At 48.1% G+C, this 18636-nt stretch overlaps 1 gene segment (V, D, J or C); it reads left to right on the top strand.

The window, feature by feature from the left end:
- The first annotated feature begins 11311 nt into the window (after nt 1-11311).
- On the top strand, nt 11312-17784 carry LOC128833291 (T cell receptor beta variable 24-1-like). The segment is given in 4 exon segments: nt 11312-11363; nt 12307-12397; nt 17205-17263; nt 17390-17784. Coding segments are annotated over 4 exon segments (597 nt in total).
- The last annotated feature ends 852 nt before the right edge of the window (nt 17785-18636 follow it).

Raw genomic sequence — 18636 nt, 5'->3', positions numbered from 1 at the left:
CCATTATGTTAAGCTACAATTCTAGTTATTTTGGTAGTGATGAAAACTCAACTGTCATCACCAGTCCAGTAAGGGACAGCTGTGCCCACCCACACATACATACATAAGCCTGCCCATAAAACTGCGTCATATTAATGTGAAATGTTGCTTGACATCAAACCACCAGGGACTCCAATGTGTGCTAACAGCCCAGATTCAATTCACATTCAGAAGAAGAGCTTTTATATGGCACCATTTCAGTCATCTCTTCCCACTGGAGTATGTGTGAGTGTAAATCTTGGAGTGGTTGGTGAATTCCTATGTAAAAATCCATTTCTATTCTATTGCACTTCTCTCTGTGGCAATAGAAATGGAGCTTTTACACCAAAGATACTTGGTCCTTTTCACCAGTGCCCAGAGCCTTGTACAGTGATTTACACTATTAAAAGTGAAGACAAAACAGCATCAAAATCAGAATGGTAGCATTTAATACCTACTTTACACCAGTGTAGCACACTAAAGGTGCAGGCAATGGTGAATCAGGTAACACAAAGTCAATCCCTTCCTCAGAGAGGACTCAGTCTCAGATGTTGACACCAAACTTAATGTAAATAAAAACAACCATATGCCAAGAGTCCTGGAGAGAACAAAGTAACAATGAAAACAGGTTCATTTGCATAAGTTAGTAGCCACAAAGACTCAGGTGACAATATATGGTCCCAGACCTAAAAGAGTGTTTCAGTGAATGTAAATGAACCTGTAATATCCAAGGCTGCACGTGAGCTACTGCTGAAGATAGAATGTCTGTTGTGTTGGCTTTTGTTGTCCCTGCACTCAGAAATGCCTCACTGTAATGATACCCCAAATGCCCATCCCAGTCCCAACAGTTCAGCCCCCAGTCAAGACCCCATATTCTCTCATCAAGTCCCTGTGCAATGAGCCTGGAGCAATCCAGGTCTGTGGCTGCAGAAAAAAAGTGATAATATAATTGACCAGTAATAATATAACTAAGAGACCCATCTCTTGCTCCTGAGGGCAGAACCAGGCCTACAGAGCAGCTGTATAAAATTGTGCTTAGGGAAACTCCCCTCCTCAGTTAGACAGAGGTTGGGATGGGGATTGTCTGGTGCTGGCTATATGCCTCTTGGGAGCAAATATATCATTGGCTGAGGCATGAAACCTCCATCCAGATGTTTGTGGGACGTGGCTGCAAATGTTTCCCTCTGAGTCATTTGTTTTATGGTCTCTTCCTCGTGTGCTTTGTCTCTTTCCCCTGCAGGATGCTCAGATCAACCAAACCCAGAGTCTGGTCCTAGAGAAGGGGAACCCAACCCACCTGAAATGCAAACTAACTTACAATCACACTCGGATGCTCTGGTACTGACCAGTTCAGGAGCAGTAGGGTCTGCAGCTGCCCTTTTACTCGCTTGATATAAAAGATGTGCAGAGCGGTGACACTAGAGAGAGAATCACAGCCTCCTCAGCTCTTCTACTTCACCATCTCATCTGTGACACTGAATCTGTGTATTTCTGTTCCAGCAGTTCAGACACAGGGTTCAGTCATCTGCTTTCCTGCTACAAAAACCTCCTCTTCCCTCCCCTTCCCTGCAGCCCCCACCACCAGCAGTGCTCAAAGGTGCAGATTCACAAGCACTGACATCTGGTTTGAGAGATGCACTCTTAGTGGGATGGGGGTAGGGTAGATAAGAATCCATCAGAGCTAAAAAGACGATCCAATGGTGCAGATTATCTAGGGCTGTCGAGTGGGATTGGATCACAAACCCACGGATATACTCTATGTGTGTGTATCACTTCCATTTCTGCATGATAAGTTCCTAAACTGACTTAATGACACTGCTGTAATTGGGGGTTGGATGTCATGGGTGATATTTCTGAGTGCAGTTTGTAAAGCCAACTCAGCAGTAGCTTTCATAACAGCCCTGGGGACCATATCCATGATGACAGCAGCTTTACGTGCTGAGAAGGAAGAATAGCCCATTGGTCTCTCTGTCCTGATAGCTCCCTAGACTGCGTCCAGATAGCGTTGAAAATAGTGATGTTATGGAGGGGAGTCACAAACTCCTGCCTGGAGACTGGAGGCTGTGTTCTATGATCTTTTGCTTAACTACCTCTCCCGTGGAGACAGAGACATTGCTTGTATGTTTCTGAGCCAGCAGTTTCAACCCAGCACCTCAGGGCCACCTCCACAATACAAGTCTACAATTCTCTTCAGCCCAATATCAGTGCTGTCAATGGAGTTCTTCACATGGAGGATTGTGGGAATTACCACCCTTAGTGGTTTGAGCACTAGCCTGCTAAACCCAGGGTTGTGAGTTCAATCCTTGAGGGGGCCACTTAGGGATCTGGGGCAAAATCAGTACTTGGTCCTGCTAGTGAAGGCAGGGGACTGGACTCGATGACCTTTCAAGGTCCCTTCCAGTTCTAGGAGATGGGATATCTCCATTTAAATAAATAAATAAAAATCAATGTAAAAATCCAACTATACACACTAGGTAGTGCCCTTTCCCTTTTGAAATAGAGTTTCAGCAGAGCAGACTCCAACTGTCTCTGATTTTGGCAGTAGGGCAAGGGATGCGTCTCATTTAGAATCAGAGATGGAAGCTCTCAGCCCGGCGCAATGTGCATTTCCTACATGTGGGCCAGAGAAGACTGTAGAGCTAAGTCTCCATACTAAGACATGGATAAATACAGAGCAGTGGTACTGCAGGACAGCACAAGGGAAAGGGCTTATTAAAGATGCAGTAGAACCTCCGAGTTATGAACACCTCAGGAATGGAGGTTGTTCATAACTCTGAAATGCTTGCAAATCTCAACAAAATGTTATGATTGTTCTTTCAAAAGTTTACAACTGAACATTGACTTAATACAGCTTTAAAACTTTACTATGCAGAAGAAAAATGCTGTTTTTAACCATCTTAATTAAATGAAACAAGCACAGAAACAGTTTCCTTACTTTGTCAAACCTTTTTTTTAAACTTCACCTTTATTTTGTTTACTAGTTTGTGTTTAATATAGTACTTCAGTGTATTTGCTTTTGTGTGTGTGTGTGTGTGTGGGGGGGGTCTTTTTGGCTGCCTGATTGTGTATTTCCAGTTCCAAATGAGGTGTGGGGTTGACTGGTCAGTTTGTAACACTGTTGTTTGTAACTCTGAAGACCTACTGTACACTGCTTTGGTATTAAGCCCATCTCCCTTCTGCCTTTTGATGGGTGCTCTTGCTCTGTGCTAATGTCACAGGGATGTCCAGCACACACGGCCATGTGCTGCCCCTGAGAGGAGAGGGTGGTGAAGCACTGGAATGGGTTACCTAGGGAGGTGGTGGAATCTCCTTCCTTAGAGGTCTTTAAGGTCAGGCTTGATAAAGCCCTGGCTGGGATGATTTAGTTGGGAATTGGTCCTACTTTGAGCAGGGGGTGGGACTAGATGACCTCCTGAGGTCCCTTCCAACCCTGATATTCTATGATTCTATGAGAGGAGAAGCTCTGACTTTTCTAAATCTTGTGGGCTGTTCAGAGGGAAGTGAAAGAGCTAATGGCGTCTGAGGCTCTGTGAGCTAACGCTGAAGGTGGAATCGCTGCAGTGTTTGCCTATCTCAAAAGAAGGCTGAGGGGAGATATGATAGCTCTCTATAAATATATCAGAGGGATAAATACCAGGGAGGGAGAGGAGTTATTTAAGCTCAGTACCAATGTGGATACAAGAACAAATGGATATAAACTGGCCATTAGGAAGTTTAGACTTGAAATTAGACGGTTTCTAACCATCAGAGGAGTTAAGTTCTGGAACAGCCTTCCAAGGGGAGCAGTGGGGGCAAAAGACATATCTGGCTTCAAGACTAAGCTTGATAAGTTTATGGAGTGGATGATATAATGGGATAGCCTAATTTTAGCAATTAATTGGTCTTTGACTATTAGTGGTAAATATGCCCAATAGCCTGTGATGGGATGTTAGATGGGGTGGGATCTGAGTTACTACAGAGAATTCTTTTCTGGGTGTCTGGCTGGTGAGAATTGCCCACATGCTCAGGGTTTAGCTGATCGCCATATTTGGGGTCGGGAAGGAATTTTCCTCCAGGGCAGATTGGCAGAGGCCCTGGGGGGGGTTTCGCCTTCCTCTGCAGCATGGGGCACGGGTCACTTGCTGGAAGATTCTCTGCACCTTGAAGTCTTTAAAACATGATTTGAGGGCTTCAATGGCTCAGACACAGGTTTGTTACAGGAGTGGGTGGGTGAGATTCTGTGGCCTGCGTTGTGCAGGAGGTCACACTAGATGATCAATAATAGTCCCTTCTGACCTTAAAGTTTATGATTCTATGATTCTATACAGCCCCTGCACAGTGGCGGATTTAGAGTTAGTGGGGCCCTGTGCACAGCTTCATTTTCGGGGGGGCCCCCTCAGGACCCAGCCAAGAAAAAGAACATTCTCTCTTATCTCCCCCCACCATTTTTCATTCTTTTTTTCTTTTTGTGTGTGGGCTCTGAGCTGCGGCAGGGGGTTGGGGTGCAGGAGTGGTCAGGGGGGCAGCGCTTACCTTGGGCAGCACGGCTCCCAAAGTGGGGGGAAGAGGGGGAAGGCAGGGTGTCTCTGTGCGCCGCTGCCCACAGGTGCTGCCCCCACAGCTCCCATTGGCCGCATCCCCCAGCCAATGGGAGCTGTGGAGTTGGCCCTCGAGGCAGCAGCAATGTGCAGACACACACACACATACCACAGGGGCTGCAGGGACATGCTGGCCACTTCGGGTAGCGGCGCAGCGTTGGGGGGAGGGAGGCAGTGCGGGCAGGGAGCCGCCTAACCCTGCTGCGCTGCTGCTGGCACCTTAGTGGGGTGGGGGCAGCACACGGAACCACCTCCCCCCCACCAGGGGCACGTAGAGATGTGCCAGTAGCCAGCTGCTTCCAAGAGGAGCGAGGGGCCACCGGCCACAGAATGCAGGTAGCCTGCCTGCCTGCGCCCTGCTGTGCCACTGGCCAGGACTCGGGGACAGATTGTTAGATGAGATTTATCCTGAATTTTGGGGGACCCCTGTTATTGGGGTCAGCATGCCACCACGCTGTTTGTTTCACAGGCAGGTGAAGGGACTTGCCCAAAGTCACCCAACAGGCCAGAGCCAGCAATAGACCCCAGGTCTGAGGAGTCACTGTCCAGTGCTCTATCCACTAGTCCACACTGCCTCATAATTTCTAAATTTGTGCCACACAGGCCTGTTCAGTGCTCTTGATATTGGGGACTGCAGATCAGTTCTCCCAAAAGCCCCATGGAATGAGTCTATACTTCTCCAAAGGGCACCCTTTTTTTTAGTCAATAGGACTAAAGTGGGACAACATTTTTATAGGGAAATTTCTCCAGCCAAAATATGGCATTTTTTTATGGGAAAATGTCAGTTCCAATAAAAACTTTCTATTTTCATGTGGGAAATATCAAAACTAAAATGATCATTTTGTTTTGACTAGAAACGTCGTTGCATTTTTGCTTTTGGGTTAAAGAAATGACAATTTAGGTCAAAATGGGAATTTGAAATAATTTTTATGTCGCTTGTATTTTTTTTAGTTAAAAAAAGTGAAATAAAAACATTTTAAGTCAAAACTAAATGAAATTGTCCAGTTCAGGGCTGGCTCCAGGCACCAGCTGAGCAAGCTGGTGCTTGGGGCGGCAGATTGTTGGAGGCGGCATTCTGCCCAATCTTAGGGCGGAAGGCCGCTTTTTTTTTGTTGTTGTTCTTGTTCCGCTCCGGCGGTCCTGTAGGGGGCGGCGGCGTGGAGAACCAGAGCACCCTGCAGGGCCGTCCTCTTCCTTCCCTCCCTCCCGACCAGAGCGGAGCCCTCGCGGCAGGCAGCAGGAGGCGGCGCAGTGCCCCTGCTGTAGCCCTGGCTGCCCCCTTCTCTCTCTCTCTCCCACCCGCTCCCTCCCCCTGCCCCCCGCCAGCCGGTCCCCCTGCACCTGCGCTCCAGCCGCCCCGTTTTTTTTTTTTTTGCTTGGGGCGGCCAAAAAGCCAGAGCTGGCCCTGGTCCAGTTTCACTCAAAATGTTGATTTCAAAGAATTTTTTTTTTTCATTTCGAGTCAGTTTGAAACTTTCTGCAGGAAAATAGAATTTTTTTGACAGAAAAAAATTAAACAAAGGATTTTTGATCCAATTTTTTTCAGGAAAAATGTTAGTTTTCTGAATAGCTATAATAGTGATATGAAATACCAGATGATTGGCCACATTTACAAAGGCCTGAAACTTAGGCCTGGTCCACACTAACCCCCCACTTCGGACTAAGGTACACAAATTCAGCTACGTTAATAAGTACCTTAGTCTGAACTTACCGCGGGTCCAGACGCGGCAGGCAGGGTCCCCCGTCGATGCCGCGTACTCCTCTCGCTGAGCTGGAGTACCGGCGTCGATGGCAAGCACTTCCGGGATCGATCGCTTACATCCGGACCAGGAAGTAAGTATAGACGTACCCTCAAACTCTGTCCGTCTGTCTGTCTGTAATATGCAACAGAGAGTCCTGTGGCACCTTTAAGACTAACAGATGTATTGGAGTATAAGCTTTCGTGGGTGAATGCCCACTTCTTCGGATGCATGTAATGGAAATTTCCAGGGGCAGGTATAAATATGCTGGCAAGAATCAGTCTGGAGATAACGAGGTTAGGTCAATCAGGGAGGGTGAGGTCCTCTGCTAGCAGTTGAAGTGTGAACACCAAGGGAGGAGAAACTGCTTCTGTAGTTAGCTAGCCATTCACAGTCTTTGTTTAATCCTGATCTGATGGTGTCAAATTTGCAAATGAACTGGAGCTCAGCAGTTTCTCTTTGGAGTCTGGTCCTGAAGTTTTTTTGCTGTAAGATGGCTACCTTTACATCTGCTATTGTGTGGCCAGGGAGGTTGAAGTGTTCTCCTACAGGTTTTTGTATATTGCCATGTCTGATATCTGACTTGTGTCCATTTATCCTTTTATGTAGTGACTGTCCAGTTTGGCCAATGTACATAGCAGAGGGGCATTGCTGGCACATGATGGCATATATAAAATTGGTGGATGTGCAGGTGAATGAACTGGTGATGTTGTAGCTGATCTGGTCCTGTGATGGTGTTGTTGGTGTAGATATGTGGGCAGAGTTGGCATCGAGGTTTGTTGCATGGATTGGTTCCTGAGTTAGAGTTGTTATGGTGCGGTGTGTGGTTGCTGGTGAGAATATGCTTAAGGTTGGCAGGTTGTCTGTGGGCAAGGACTGGCTTGCCTCCCAAGGTCTGTGAAAGTGAGGAATCATTGTCCAGGATGGGTTTTAGATCACTGATGATGCATTGGAGAGGTTTAAGCTGAGGACTGTAGGTGATGGTTAGTGGAGTTCTGTTGGTTTCTTTCTTGGGCTTGTCTTGTAGCAGGAGGCTTCTGGGACACGTCTGGCTCTGTTGATTTGTTTCCTTATTTCCTTGTGTGGGTATTGTAGTTTTGAGAATGCTTGGTGAAGATCTTGTAGGTGTTGGTCTCTGTCTGAGGGGTTGGAACAGATGCGGTTGTATCTCAGTGCTTGGCTGTAAACGATGGATTGTGTGGTGTGTCCGGGGTGGAAGCTGGAGGCATGAAGGTAGGCATAGTGGTTGGTGGGTTTTCGGTATAGGGTGGTGTGAACGTGGCCATCACTTATTTGTACTGTGGTGTCTAGGAAATAAGTGACAGTACACTTTTTTGGTGGCTTCAAAGTGCGGCCACCAACTCTTGCTGGTGTCCGCTCTGAGAATTTTTCCTAAAATACTTAATTAACTTTAAGAAAAACAAATAAATATGCACATATATATGTCCAAAACATTGTAATTTATTTATGTAGGGGTTTTTGCAGACTCAATAATTAAAATAATGTACAGTTGTTACTATTCTTTTCTGTATCTAAGCAGAATAGAAACTAATAAGGTGCTTTGCACGTTCTTGCAAAGAAGGGGCAATGGGGGTGGTGGTGAGCCTGAGGCTGGAGCCCGGGGACCAGAGCCCTGTAGCCATGTGGCTGAAGCCCGGAGCTGGAGGATGCAGTGGGGACCAGAAGTGTTGGGGAAGTGGAGTGGTGATCCCAGGGGTGGCACCCACTGCTGTGCAGCTGAAGGCCAGGGCTGGAGCCCTTGGCCCTTCAGCTAGAGCCTGAAACTCTGTGGCCAGGACTGAAACCAGAAGCCCAAGCCCAGCCACCCCCGGGAAGGTGGGGAACTCATGCCGACTGCCTGCATCTCCAGCATTTGTGGCTCCAGATTGGGGCAGGGCCCAACCACTGCTAATGGCTCCAGGGGAGAGGCCACTGCTTTGCCTCTCCTCCCCGAATCACCTCCCAGGAGGTTGTGGCCACACGAAAAGCCCTTGATGGCTGCATGCAGCCATGGTGGCCACATTTGAGAAACACTGCTTTCTCTGAAATTGGTTGAGGGCACGTATTAATGCCTTCCAGCATAACAATACTCCACCTCATCTCTGTCCATCTTCTCAATAGAGTTTAATATCTTGCAGGTTTTTTGCCGCCCCAAGCAAAAAAAAATTTGGCTGCCCCCCACCCCAGCCCTGGGCTCTTCCCCCTTCACCAGTGCCCTCCTCCATCCCCTGCCACCCCAGCCCTGGGCTCCCCCCCCAAACGTGACCTCCTTCTTCACCACAGCAATCCCCGTTTACACTTGCAGGTGGGGATCAAACTGTTTTTCCTATTTTTATTTCACTTTAGTGTAAATCTCACCCCCAAATCCCCAGCAACCACATCTTTAGTGCTCCAAATGCACATGGAAAGCATAGGGACTAACGCTCAAACCTTGTACCCAGAAAGGGATGGGGATCTAGTAAAGAGGGTTTAGGCAGAGGAGCGTGTGCGGGGGTGCTTGGGGGCTCTACAAAGGCAGAGAAGTGGGGTGTGATGTACTCGCGGAGGAGGGTGGAGGAGGAGAGGGGGTATCAGGAGGGTTGTGGGAGAAGAGGTGCAGGGGAAGGGGGGAGGTGCGAGAGGAGAGGGCTGAGGGAGGGTACAAGGGGAGAGATGCGGGTGAAGGGAGAGTACAAGGGGAAGGGGTGTGGAGAAAGAGCGATGGGGTGAGGTACAAGTGGAGGGGCTGCAAGCGGGATGGGGGGTGCAAGGGCTGAGAGGGGCAGATGCTGACAGCTGCTTCCCCAGCTCCGTGCAGGCAGAGCGGAGAGGACGGACACTGAGCCCCAGGTGTCCGAGCCACGAGGATCCCCTGGCGGGGCAGTATCCGCTGACCCGCTCGGAGCCGGGCTCTGCCTCTACCCACCCAGGGCAGGAGGCGCGAGGCTGAGGCGGGGGAGGTGCACGGTGGGCCGGGTCCGGGGGCAGGAGGGGGCGGCAGCAGTTCGCTGGCAGCTCGGGCTGCCCAGCCACTCACCCTGTCAGCGCGTGAGCTGGGATCCGCACCCCCTGCCCAGCCCGGCGGTGCCCTGCACAGCCCATTCAAGCGGGGAAACGCCGCGCCTCCCTGTGGAGACTCAGAGCGGCAGCGGTGGCGGCAGCAGGACCCCTCCTCCCTCCCTGCATCCCGGGCCCCACTTCCCTCCCTCCCCGGCTCTTCACACACAGGCTGGACTTTAGTTCAGGCTGCCCTGCACTGGAGAGCCAGAGCATCATCCCCCGGAGCTAAGCCCCTCTCGCTGCCGCAGCCTGGGCTCAGCTCCGGGGGATGATGCTCTGGCTCTCTAGCGGCAGGGCAGCTTGAACTGCAGTCCAGCCTGTGCAACTCAGGTTGCCATGAGCGCCATCTAGCGCCGGCCCTGATATGTTGACACTCTGAATGACTTACCATCAAGACAGAAAGAAGAATAATGGTGTGGGGAAGAGGGTATGGGAGAAAGAGGGGTGCACACAGCCACTGGCAGGAATTGGAGGGAGGGGGAGAAAGAGGAACCCTAGTACTGGGCGGGGGGAAATTGGGTATGCAGAACTCCTGGTGGGGCAGAGATTGAGTCATCTTGGTATAAAGGAGGGTGGCACACAGCTCCCCTAGCATGGAGGGAAGCAGGAGAATGAGGGGTAACAAAGAGCCCTTGCCATGGGAGAAGAATGGAGGACTCTGCTATAGGGGGAGGACAGAATGCAGGGCACACAGAACCCCTGCCATGGGATGGGCAGTATGGGGTACCCTTGAATAGGTGGAGGGGAAAATGGAGGGACACACAGAATCCCTGCTATGGGAGATAGGAATAGAGGGAAAAGAGGGAGTCAAATATATATGGAACCCCTATCATGCGAGAAAGAATGGGGGGGCATGGAAGGAGGGAAGAGGGGCCACACAGAGCCCCTGGCATGGAGGGTAGGTGGGAACAATGGGAGGTGGAATGGGGCACACAGAAGTGCTGATGGAGGGCAGAGTTTGGCACAGCCTGGAATAGGGAGAAGGGGAATGAGAGAGATTGGGGAAAGAGGGGTATGGCTCCTCCTGGGGTGGAGAATGGGGGATCCTGGATTGTGGGGATGGGGGGCACACAGAATTAGCACTATGGTGGCATTGATTACTTTGTGCTCCCCCACACCACAACTCCCTGCAACAGCCCGGAGCTCTCTCCCACACCCCAAACCCCTCATCCCTAGCCCCACTGCCAAGCCTACAATCCCAGCCAAAGCCCTCACTCCCCACACCCCAATCCCCTGCCCCAACTCAGAACCTCCTTGTGTACCCCAAAATCACTCATCCCCAGCCCCACCCCGGAGCCTGCATCCCCAGATTAGAGTCCATTCCCCCTCCTGTATCCCAACCCACTGCCCCAGCTCGGTGAAAGTGATTGAGGGTGGGGAAGAGTGAGCAAGGTGTGGGGCCTTGGAGACGGGGTGGGGCATGGGCGTCAGAGAAAGGGAGGGGTAGGGGTGTTTGGTTTTGTGTGATTAGAAAGTTGGCAACCCTAGTTGGGAGGGTGGAACAGAGGAAGTTTGGGCAGATGCAATGGATTGATGAAAAGTGCCCCTGATGTGTCACGGGCATTCCCGACTGTGGGCTGAGGGGGGCTTTAGACCCTCTAAAATTAGTGTTTGTGTTGAGAAATAAAGGAAACACTGACTGTGGAACAGAAGATTGTTAATCTCTTTGTTAAAAATGGGCAAATGTAGTCATGGTAGAAAACTACTCAATTAAAGTGATATTCAACAGCAAGTATTTTATTTTTTAACTCTACCTCCCCCCTCACCTCCACAAAAAACAACCTGTCTGTCTGTGGCCATATGTGTGCAATAAGCTCTGCCTACAGCAGCTCTGAAGTGTGTGACCACCTAGTGCTTATTGGTGAAGAAGCAGCCCTACAGAACAGAGCCGTATAAAACCATCCACTGGGGAAATGCTCACTGATCATTGCCCCAGAGATGGGGATGTGGTTAGTCTGGTGCATGGCGGTCCTGTGCTTCTTGGGAGCAAGTAAGTCATTGATGCAGCCATGAAATCCCTGTTTTGGTGTCTGCAGGATACAGCTCTTTTATTTTACTGTGTTTGTTTCTTGTATTTTGTCTCACAGGACACATAGACGCTAAAATCACCCAAACACCAAGCCTGGTACTGAAGAGAGAACAGACAGCCCAGCTGACATGCAGACAAACTAATGGTCATGATAATATGTACTGGTATAACCAGTAGCAGGGGAAGGGACTGCAGCTGGTCATTTGCTGTAGATAACAAGGATAAAGGTGATATTACTCATTTGCTGTAGATAACAAGGAGAAAGGTGATATTAAAGATGGATTCACAGCCTCCCGGCCAAAGATCGAAGTCTTTGGACTTGCACATCACCTCTGTGAAGACTGAGCACTCGGCTGTGTATTTCTGTGCCAGCAGTTTAGACACAGTGCTTCAGTCACCTCCTCCCCCTACAAAAACCTCCCTCCTTCCCCCAACACTCCCTCAGAGAGAGCAGCTCCTCCCATCTCCATACAATAAGGAGAATGTGCTACTATCAGACGAAATGGTCCCCTTTGATCAATTTGCTCTGGTTCTTTTGACCAGAGATAGAATGGAGAGGAGATTTCAGCTTGATATTAGGGAATCATGAAACATCAGAGAGACAGACAGAGAGAACATATGAAATGGGTTAAACTGTCCAAAGTCATGCAGTGATTTGCTGACAGAGCTAGGGGATAAAAACTGGGGTCCTCACTCCCCGTCTCCTGCCCTTCCCAGGAGAACTATCACTTTTTGTAATGGTATGAGCTATTAGATGTAGGATGTGCTAGAGATTGACAAATGAGCTAAGGTAATGAAAACCAGTTTTTGCCCAGGCTTAAACAGTCGCATGTCCTTTTAAAGGTCTATGCCAGTTTGTGCTTTGACTGAATTTGTCCCGTGTGTCTGTATCTCTTGTTGGCAGTATATGCTCTCTATGCACTGGAGCAGTTTTACATTGCAGGCAGTGGAGCTCTCTCCAAATGGGCTGATATAAAATCACTCATGTTATCTCAGTAAGAGAATATGAGTCTTTTGACCATATCTAGCAACTGCTTATGGGATTCTGGCCTCCCAATGGAGCACTTATTCCCTTCTCTTGCTGTGCTGTATTATATTAAAACTGTACAGGTAAAAAAATGTGTGTGACGGTCATGAGATAATGACACATCTCAAAAGAAATCAAATGTTTAGAAACATCAGAGATGAGAATGTCCAAGGTTCAAGAATATTCCCTCATTCCAATAGTCTCAGGATATGGCAGGTGACGGTGTATGATGTACCCATCTGATCCTAATGGAGGTTTCTTGCTCACAGCTCCACAGGCACACCCTTATTCATGCTGATATGCCCCTGGGGTTGGGGAGTTCTTCCCAGACACCAAATCAGATGATCAGTTGAATTGTGCACGTGCGGGTGAGGGATTCCCTAGCAGTTAAGCATCTAGGGCTCAATCCTGTAACTTCTCAATCCTGAAGTTAGGAGGATTTAAGGGTATTCAGAACCTTGCCTAAGAGTGAGACCATGACTGTTTATACCCTGCGATACTGTTGCTGAACAAGGTCCATTTTTTAAATTATATCTTGGTGGCGGTGATTCTGCCGGTATCTCCAATCAGTCACTGTGTGAGTCTGTGAACTAAGCCACACCATGCCCCTGCTCCCTCAGAAATGCGCAGCTGGTGTGAGTGTAGGTCGGAGATGTCTGTGGATGCAGTGAAAGGGGAAATGGCAGTTACACAGTCACCTGCATTAAGGACGGGGGCGGGGAGGGTGTTCACATTCTGGGGTAGATTTTCAGAAGTGCCCTTGAAAAATCTAGCTAGCTAGCGATATTTGTTTATATGAACATTATATTAGAGTAGCTTATGTTAAATATGTGTAGTGTACGAATCTGTACTATTTTATTAATTGTAATATAACTATAATTATTAATGAGTATGTAATTCATATATCAGTATTATAATACATACATTTCTAGAACACTGTATATCTCAAAATGCTTTACAAACTTTAGAAGCTATAATATGCTAATAAAATAAACATGTATATAAGATCTCACCTTCTTTCACACAGGGTTCACAAAGACAGACGAGTTACTGAGAAGTTTACCCCAGGCTCAGCCCTGCAAGGTGCTAAAAATTGTGTCCCTGATCCCACAAAGCATTTAAGCAATTTGTATTCTTTTTAACTTTATTGGAAAGGGAAATTCTAAACTGGCTATGCACAATACATTGTAAAACCATGACACTGTGTTTTTTTCACTTTAAGCTAAATCCCTAGAACACTTTTATTCCCATTAAGTGTTTGCACACAGACTTGCACTGAAATAACGGAAGATCTTATTTACAAGTTATTTAGTTATTTTGGTGTAAATCTGTGTGTAGACTGTCCCTTAGGAAAAAAAATACATAATGATTAACCATCAATCATGAAGAATTATTCACCAATAATTAATTAATCCTCTTTTCTTCACTTAATTTCCTACCATTGCATTAATCTCGGTTGCAAGGGGGGGGTTCTATTTCATTGTGCTAATAGTTCCTGGTTTCCCTGAGGATTTTAGCCAATTGCTCTGCACCCATTGTTCAAAGTCTGCAGTCAGTGGTGGAACAGCTGGGCAGACAGGCTTCCCTAGAATGTTCTTTGGAAGGGTCATCTGACCCCAACTTCTACTGGTATAGGCAGCTTCCTAGTGGACAGATCCAAATGCTCGCCTACTCAGTAAGCACAAATTAACGGTCCGTGTCATTTCAAAGCAAGTAGACCCAAGGATGAGGAGTTCCTCCTGAATATTGACGGCCTATATGCCAATGACACAGGGATGTATTACTGTACTTGGAGTCGACACAGGGCCAAGTGTTTGCAGCACCTGGACCCCTCTTCCCCATGCACACAGGCCTGTCCACCCATCCCTTCCAGCACAGTTCAGCAGCTGCATGTGAATAGAGGAGATCACAAAGGTCAGGAGGAACATAGCGTTGGGATGTCAGTGTTGTGGATAAAATCACAGGAAATGCCATGTCCTGACTGGTCAGTGAAAAACACATACACCTCACCGAACTTTTTAGCAGAGAATCTCTTGGCAAGAGAATTGCCACAGTAGATTCCTTTGAAATCAAGGAATGAGAGAAATGATTTTGATAAAGGGAGGAGTGGGGTGAGCTGAGGAGGCATAACTGATATGGTTAAACTAAGAAATTACAGGCTGGATTACAAGATAAATATTTCATAACAGTACCATCTACTACTCCATACATGAGAAGCTGGAATCTCCACTTTTTGAGTAATTTAAAACTGGACTGGACAGAGCCCTGGGGAATAGGCCGTATGGCTGCCATTCTCAGCCTATTCTGTACATAGATCACAACCATCACATGGACACCTCCACTCCCAACTGCCTCATCTCACACCTTATCAGTGGCAGCTATCACAATACAATCATTAGGACAAAGAAGATGAGTAAAGTGACCTTGCTTAATGTGATGGGGGAGGCTCCTGGTTACATCCCTCCATTTTTTTACCTGTGTTGTGACTTTATATGTACTGGCACTATGCCTTCTCCCATTGCCTGCAGCTCCCTCTCCTATGGTGTCTCCAGGTCATTGTAGTTTGGTTCTGTCCCCTCGCTGTTTGCTTTCATGCTGATTTCAGTGGCTTATACAAATTTGGTCACAGCTGAATTGAAAGCAGGATAGAGGGGGAAGGGGTAGCTAAGTGGTTTGAGCATTGGTCTTCTAAACCCAGGGTTGTGAGTTCAATCCTTAAGAGAGCCATTTAGGAATGTGGGGCAAAGATCTGTCTGATTATGCTCTACAGTCCCTTCAAACTCTGATATTCTATGGTCAAGGAAAAAATCCCAGGAAGCAGCAGAGAGGTTTGGATACTATTATTTTTTAAAATGTAATTGGCCAGAAAACATGTGTAGCTGCTAAATTGCCCTACACTGGGCCACAACTAGCAAGAGTGATTGCGTGAAAGGCAATATCTCCATGTAAAAATTCTCGCCAGCCACTAGGTGGTGCTCCTCCTCTACCCTAGGAAATCAAAGCACTGCTGTGGCAGGAATAGAACTGGCTACTGTGGGACAAATCTGTTCTGCCATATCTTTTGAGCTTTCAAAATTCATTTTTGTTCTTCACTGGAATGAAAACAAAATGTTTAAGTGTTTCTACAAAATGGAATTGTGCCCAAACCATCCCTTTTCTAGTGGAAAAAGATTCAGTTTTCTGTGTGTGTGTGTCTCTCTCTCTCTCTTTGTCTGGGTATATCTAGAACAGGGGCGGGCAAACTTTTTGGCCTGAGGGCCACATCAGGTTTTGAAATTGTATGGAGGGCCAGTTAGGGGAGGGGGGCATGGCCCAGCCCCCACCCCACACACTTCTCACCCCCTAATGGCCCACCCCCAGGACTCCTGTCCCATCCAACCCCTCATTCCCTGAGAGCCCCCCAGGACCGCTGCCCCATCCACCCCCCCCTGCTCCCTGACAGCCCCCAGAACTTCCGCCCCTGACTGCCCCTGCCACCCCATCCAACCACCTGCCCCCATTCAAACCCCCTGTTCCCCACCCTCTGATCACCCCAACCCCTATCTACACCCCCACCCCCTGACCACCACCCCGAACTCCCCTGCCCTCAATTCAACCCCTCCATTCCCTGCCCCCTTACTGCGCTGCCTGGAGCACCCGTGGCTGGCAGCGCTACAGCCATGCACTGCACAGCATAGAGCACCGGGACAGGCCGGGCTCTGCAGCGGCTCTGCCCCAGGAGCTCAGACTCCCACTGCCCAGAGCATTGCACCGCAGGCGGGGTGACCTGAGGCTGCAGGGGAGTGGGAACAGGAGGGGAGGGGCCGGGGGCTAGCCTCCCGGGTCAGGAGCTCAGGGGGCAGGCAGGAGGTTCCTGTGGGCCAGATGTGGCCCGTGGGCCGTAGTGTGCCCACCTCTGATCTAGACTGTAGTCACTGGATGTGATTACAGCTCAAGTAAACTTACCAGGCCTACCTTTAATTTCACTATCTCGGGCAGTGAAGCCACAACAGTGCAAATTTAAGAATAGACTGGACAAACCCACCCAGAACCATGGGTAATTACCCTTAGGGCCAATCTGTGTAGAAGCTCATTCTGCTGCAACTTCACTTTTTTTTTTTTTTTTTTTTTTAAAGGAGATATCCTATCTCCTCGAACTGGAAGGGACCTTGAAAGGTCATTGAGTCCAGCCCCCTGCCTTCACTAGCAGGACCATGTACTGATTTTGCCCCCAGATCTCTAAGTGGCCCCCTTAAAGATTGAACTCACAACCCTGGGCTTACCATACCAATATTCAAACCACTGAGCTATCCCTCAAAATTAAATGTAGCTCATGTATGTTAGCTCCAGCTGCAATCACATGCTGTATCCTCCATATTTCCAGAGTGTTTCACCTCTGGTGGAGTTTTTAGTTGCTCTGTTCTTCCTTTCATGTTACATCTTAAATTTCTGTTTGCTCCTAATACCGTGTGGTATTCAGTGATCACTCTGGGCCTGAGGTACTTCAGACAGAAGCTCTTTATTCAATGCTATAGCTCCTCAACTACCTCTGCATAACAGAGTATAATCTTCTGCAGCGCCCCTCCACCAGACTGCCTGCCTCAGATGCTAGCCCACTTAAAGATACAATTCCCAGTACCACACACTTTTCCCAGGGTCAAGGCCACAGATAACCAGACCTCCACAGAAGGGGCCCCCTGTGTCTGTGGGGAAACACAAACAGATCCTGCCCTCTAGTACCAGGAAGCAACCAAATCTATGTAAAACCCCATGCTGGGGGACTGCCCCCTGCTCAGTGAGACAGAGATGGGGATGTGCATAGTCTGGTGTGCAGCCATGTATCTCTTGGGAGCAAGTAAGTCCTTGGCTGGGAAAAGAAATCCCTGTCCTAGCATTTGCAGGATTCTACTCTACACATTTCCCTCTGAGACGATTGTTTTATTCTGTCTGTCCTGTGTGTTTTGTCTCTTTCTCCCCACAGGCCAAACCGATGCTAAAATAATGCAAACACCGAGTCTGGTGCTGGAGAGAGGACAGACTGCCTATCTCAGATGTCAGCAAACCTATGGGCATGACAGCATGTTCTGGTACCGGCAGGACCCAGGGCAGGGACTGCAGCTGCTCTTTAACTTCTACTATAAAGAAGAAAGAGAGAAAGGCACAAATTCTAGTCACTTCCAGGCCGACCAGCCGCAGGATGATCTCTTTCGCTTGAACATCTCATCTGTGCAGCCAGAGCACTCGGCTGTGTATTTCTGCGCCAGCAGCTCAGACACAGCGCTTCAGAGTCACCTCCTCCCTCTACAAAAACCTCATCTGTTCTTTGTCTCTCTGCAGCCACACCACAGGGACAGCAACAAGGCACATTCTCTGTGAGTGCTGCAGAGAGGCCAGAGGGAGAGAGAAGAATGGGGAATAGAGTAACACCTTTCAGTGTGGGGAGCCACCTGAGATGCACAGAATATAAACCCCTGCCATGAACACAGCTAGTGGTGTAAGAATAATAATCATTGGCCCTTGTAAGTCTCATGTATCCTGACATCCGCTTCTGAGCTTAAACCACCGTGATCCTGTCCCATGTGTCTAGAAACACACAGCCTGTTGCATTACTGTTGATGAAATATATGGCCCCAAAGAATCAAAGGTGTTAACACGATCCTGTCACTATCCACCATAAAACAGTGTTAAACAAAGCTTAGGGTTCGGTATACAGAGATTTTAGCCTGCTTAGTGCCATGGAAAACACACCATTAAAAATTCTTCTTAATCTTTTATTAAAGATAAAGAAAAAGAAGGAAAAACAGTTAAAGCATTTGAAATGGGAAGTATTAACTAAGACTTTCATTTTAATGACATCCCTTGTTTCCTTTTCCTTCAGTTGAGAGTCTTTTTAAAAACAACGCCCATCTCTGCCCCATCCAATTTTGGAGAAAAGAGAAGAAGTTAGTTGAGATGGGCTGGAGCTGTTGTTGTTAAAGTCCAATTCTGTTAGAAGACAAAACAGGACAAACACACAAAAGAGGGGACAGCAAAGATATAAAACACAGCTTCTGATTTTGGTGTTGACTCCTACTGGAAACCTTGCTGCTGGAGAAACAGAGGCACATCCCACTGTCTCATCAGCCACCTCCAGACCTGGCAAACTTGTACCAGTATTGGGCTGTTATGGCATTGTTTTAGCTGCTTTTCTGGACACAGGCTTACAGCAGTGTTGCAGACTTTTAATAA

The sequence above is a fragment of the Malaclemys terrapin genome, chromosome 1 (assembly GCF_027887155.1).
Source record: "Malaclemys terrapin pileata isolate rMalTer1 chromosome 1, rMalTer1.hap1, whole genome shotgun sequence".
NCBI classification, from domain to species: Eukaryota; Metazoa; Chordata; order Testudines; family Emydidae; genus Malaclemys; species Malaclemys terrapin.
The sequence above is the reverse complement of the archived record's forward strand: the minus strand, read 5'-3'. Positions and strand labels throughout refer to the sequence as shown.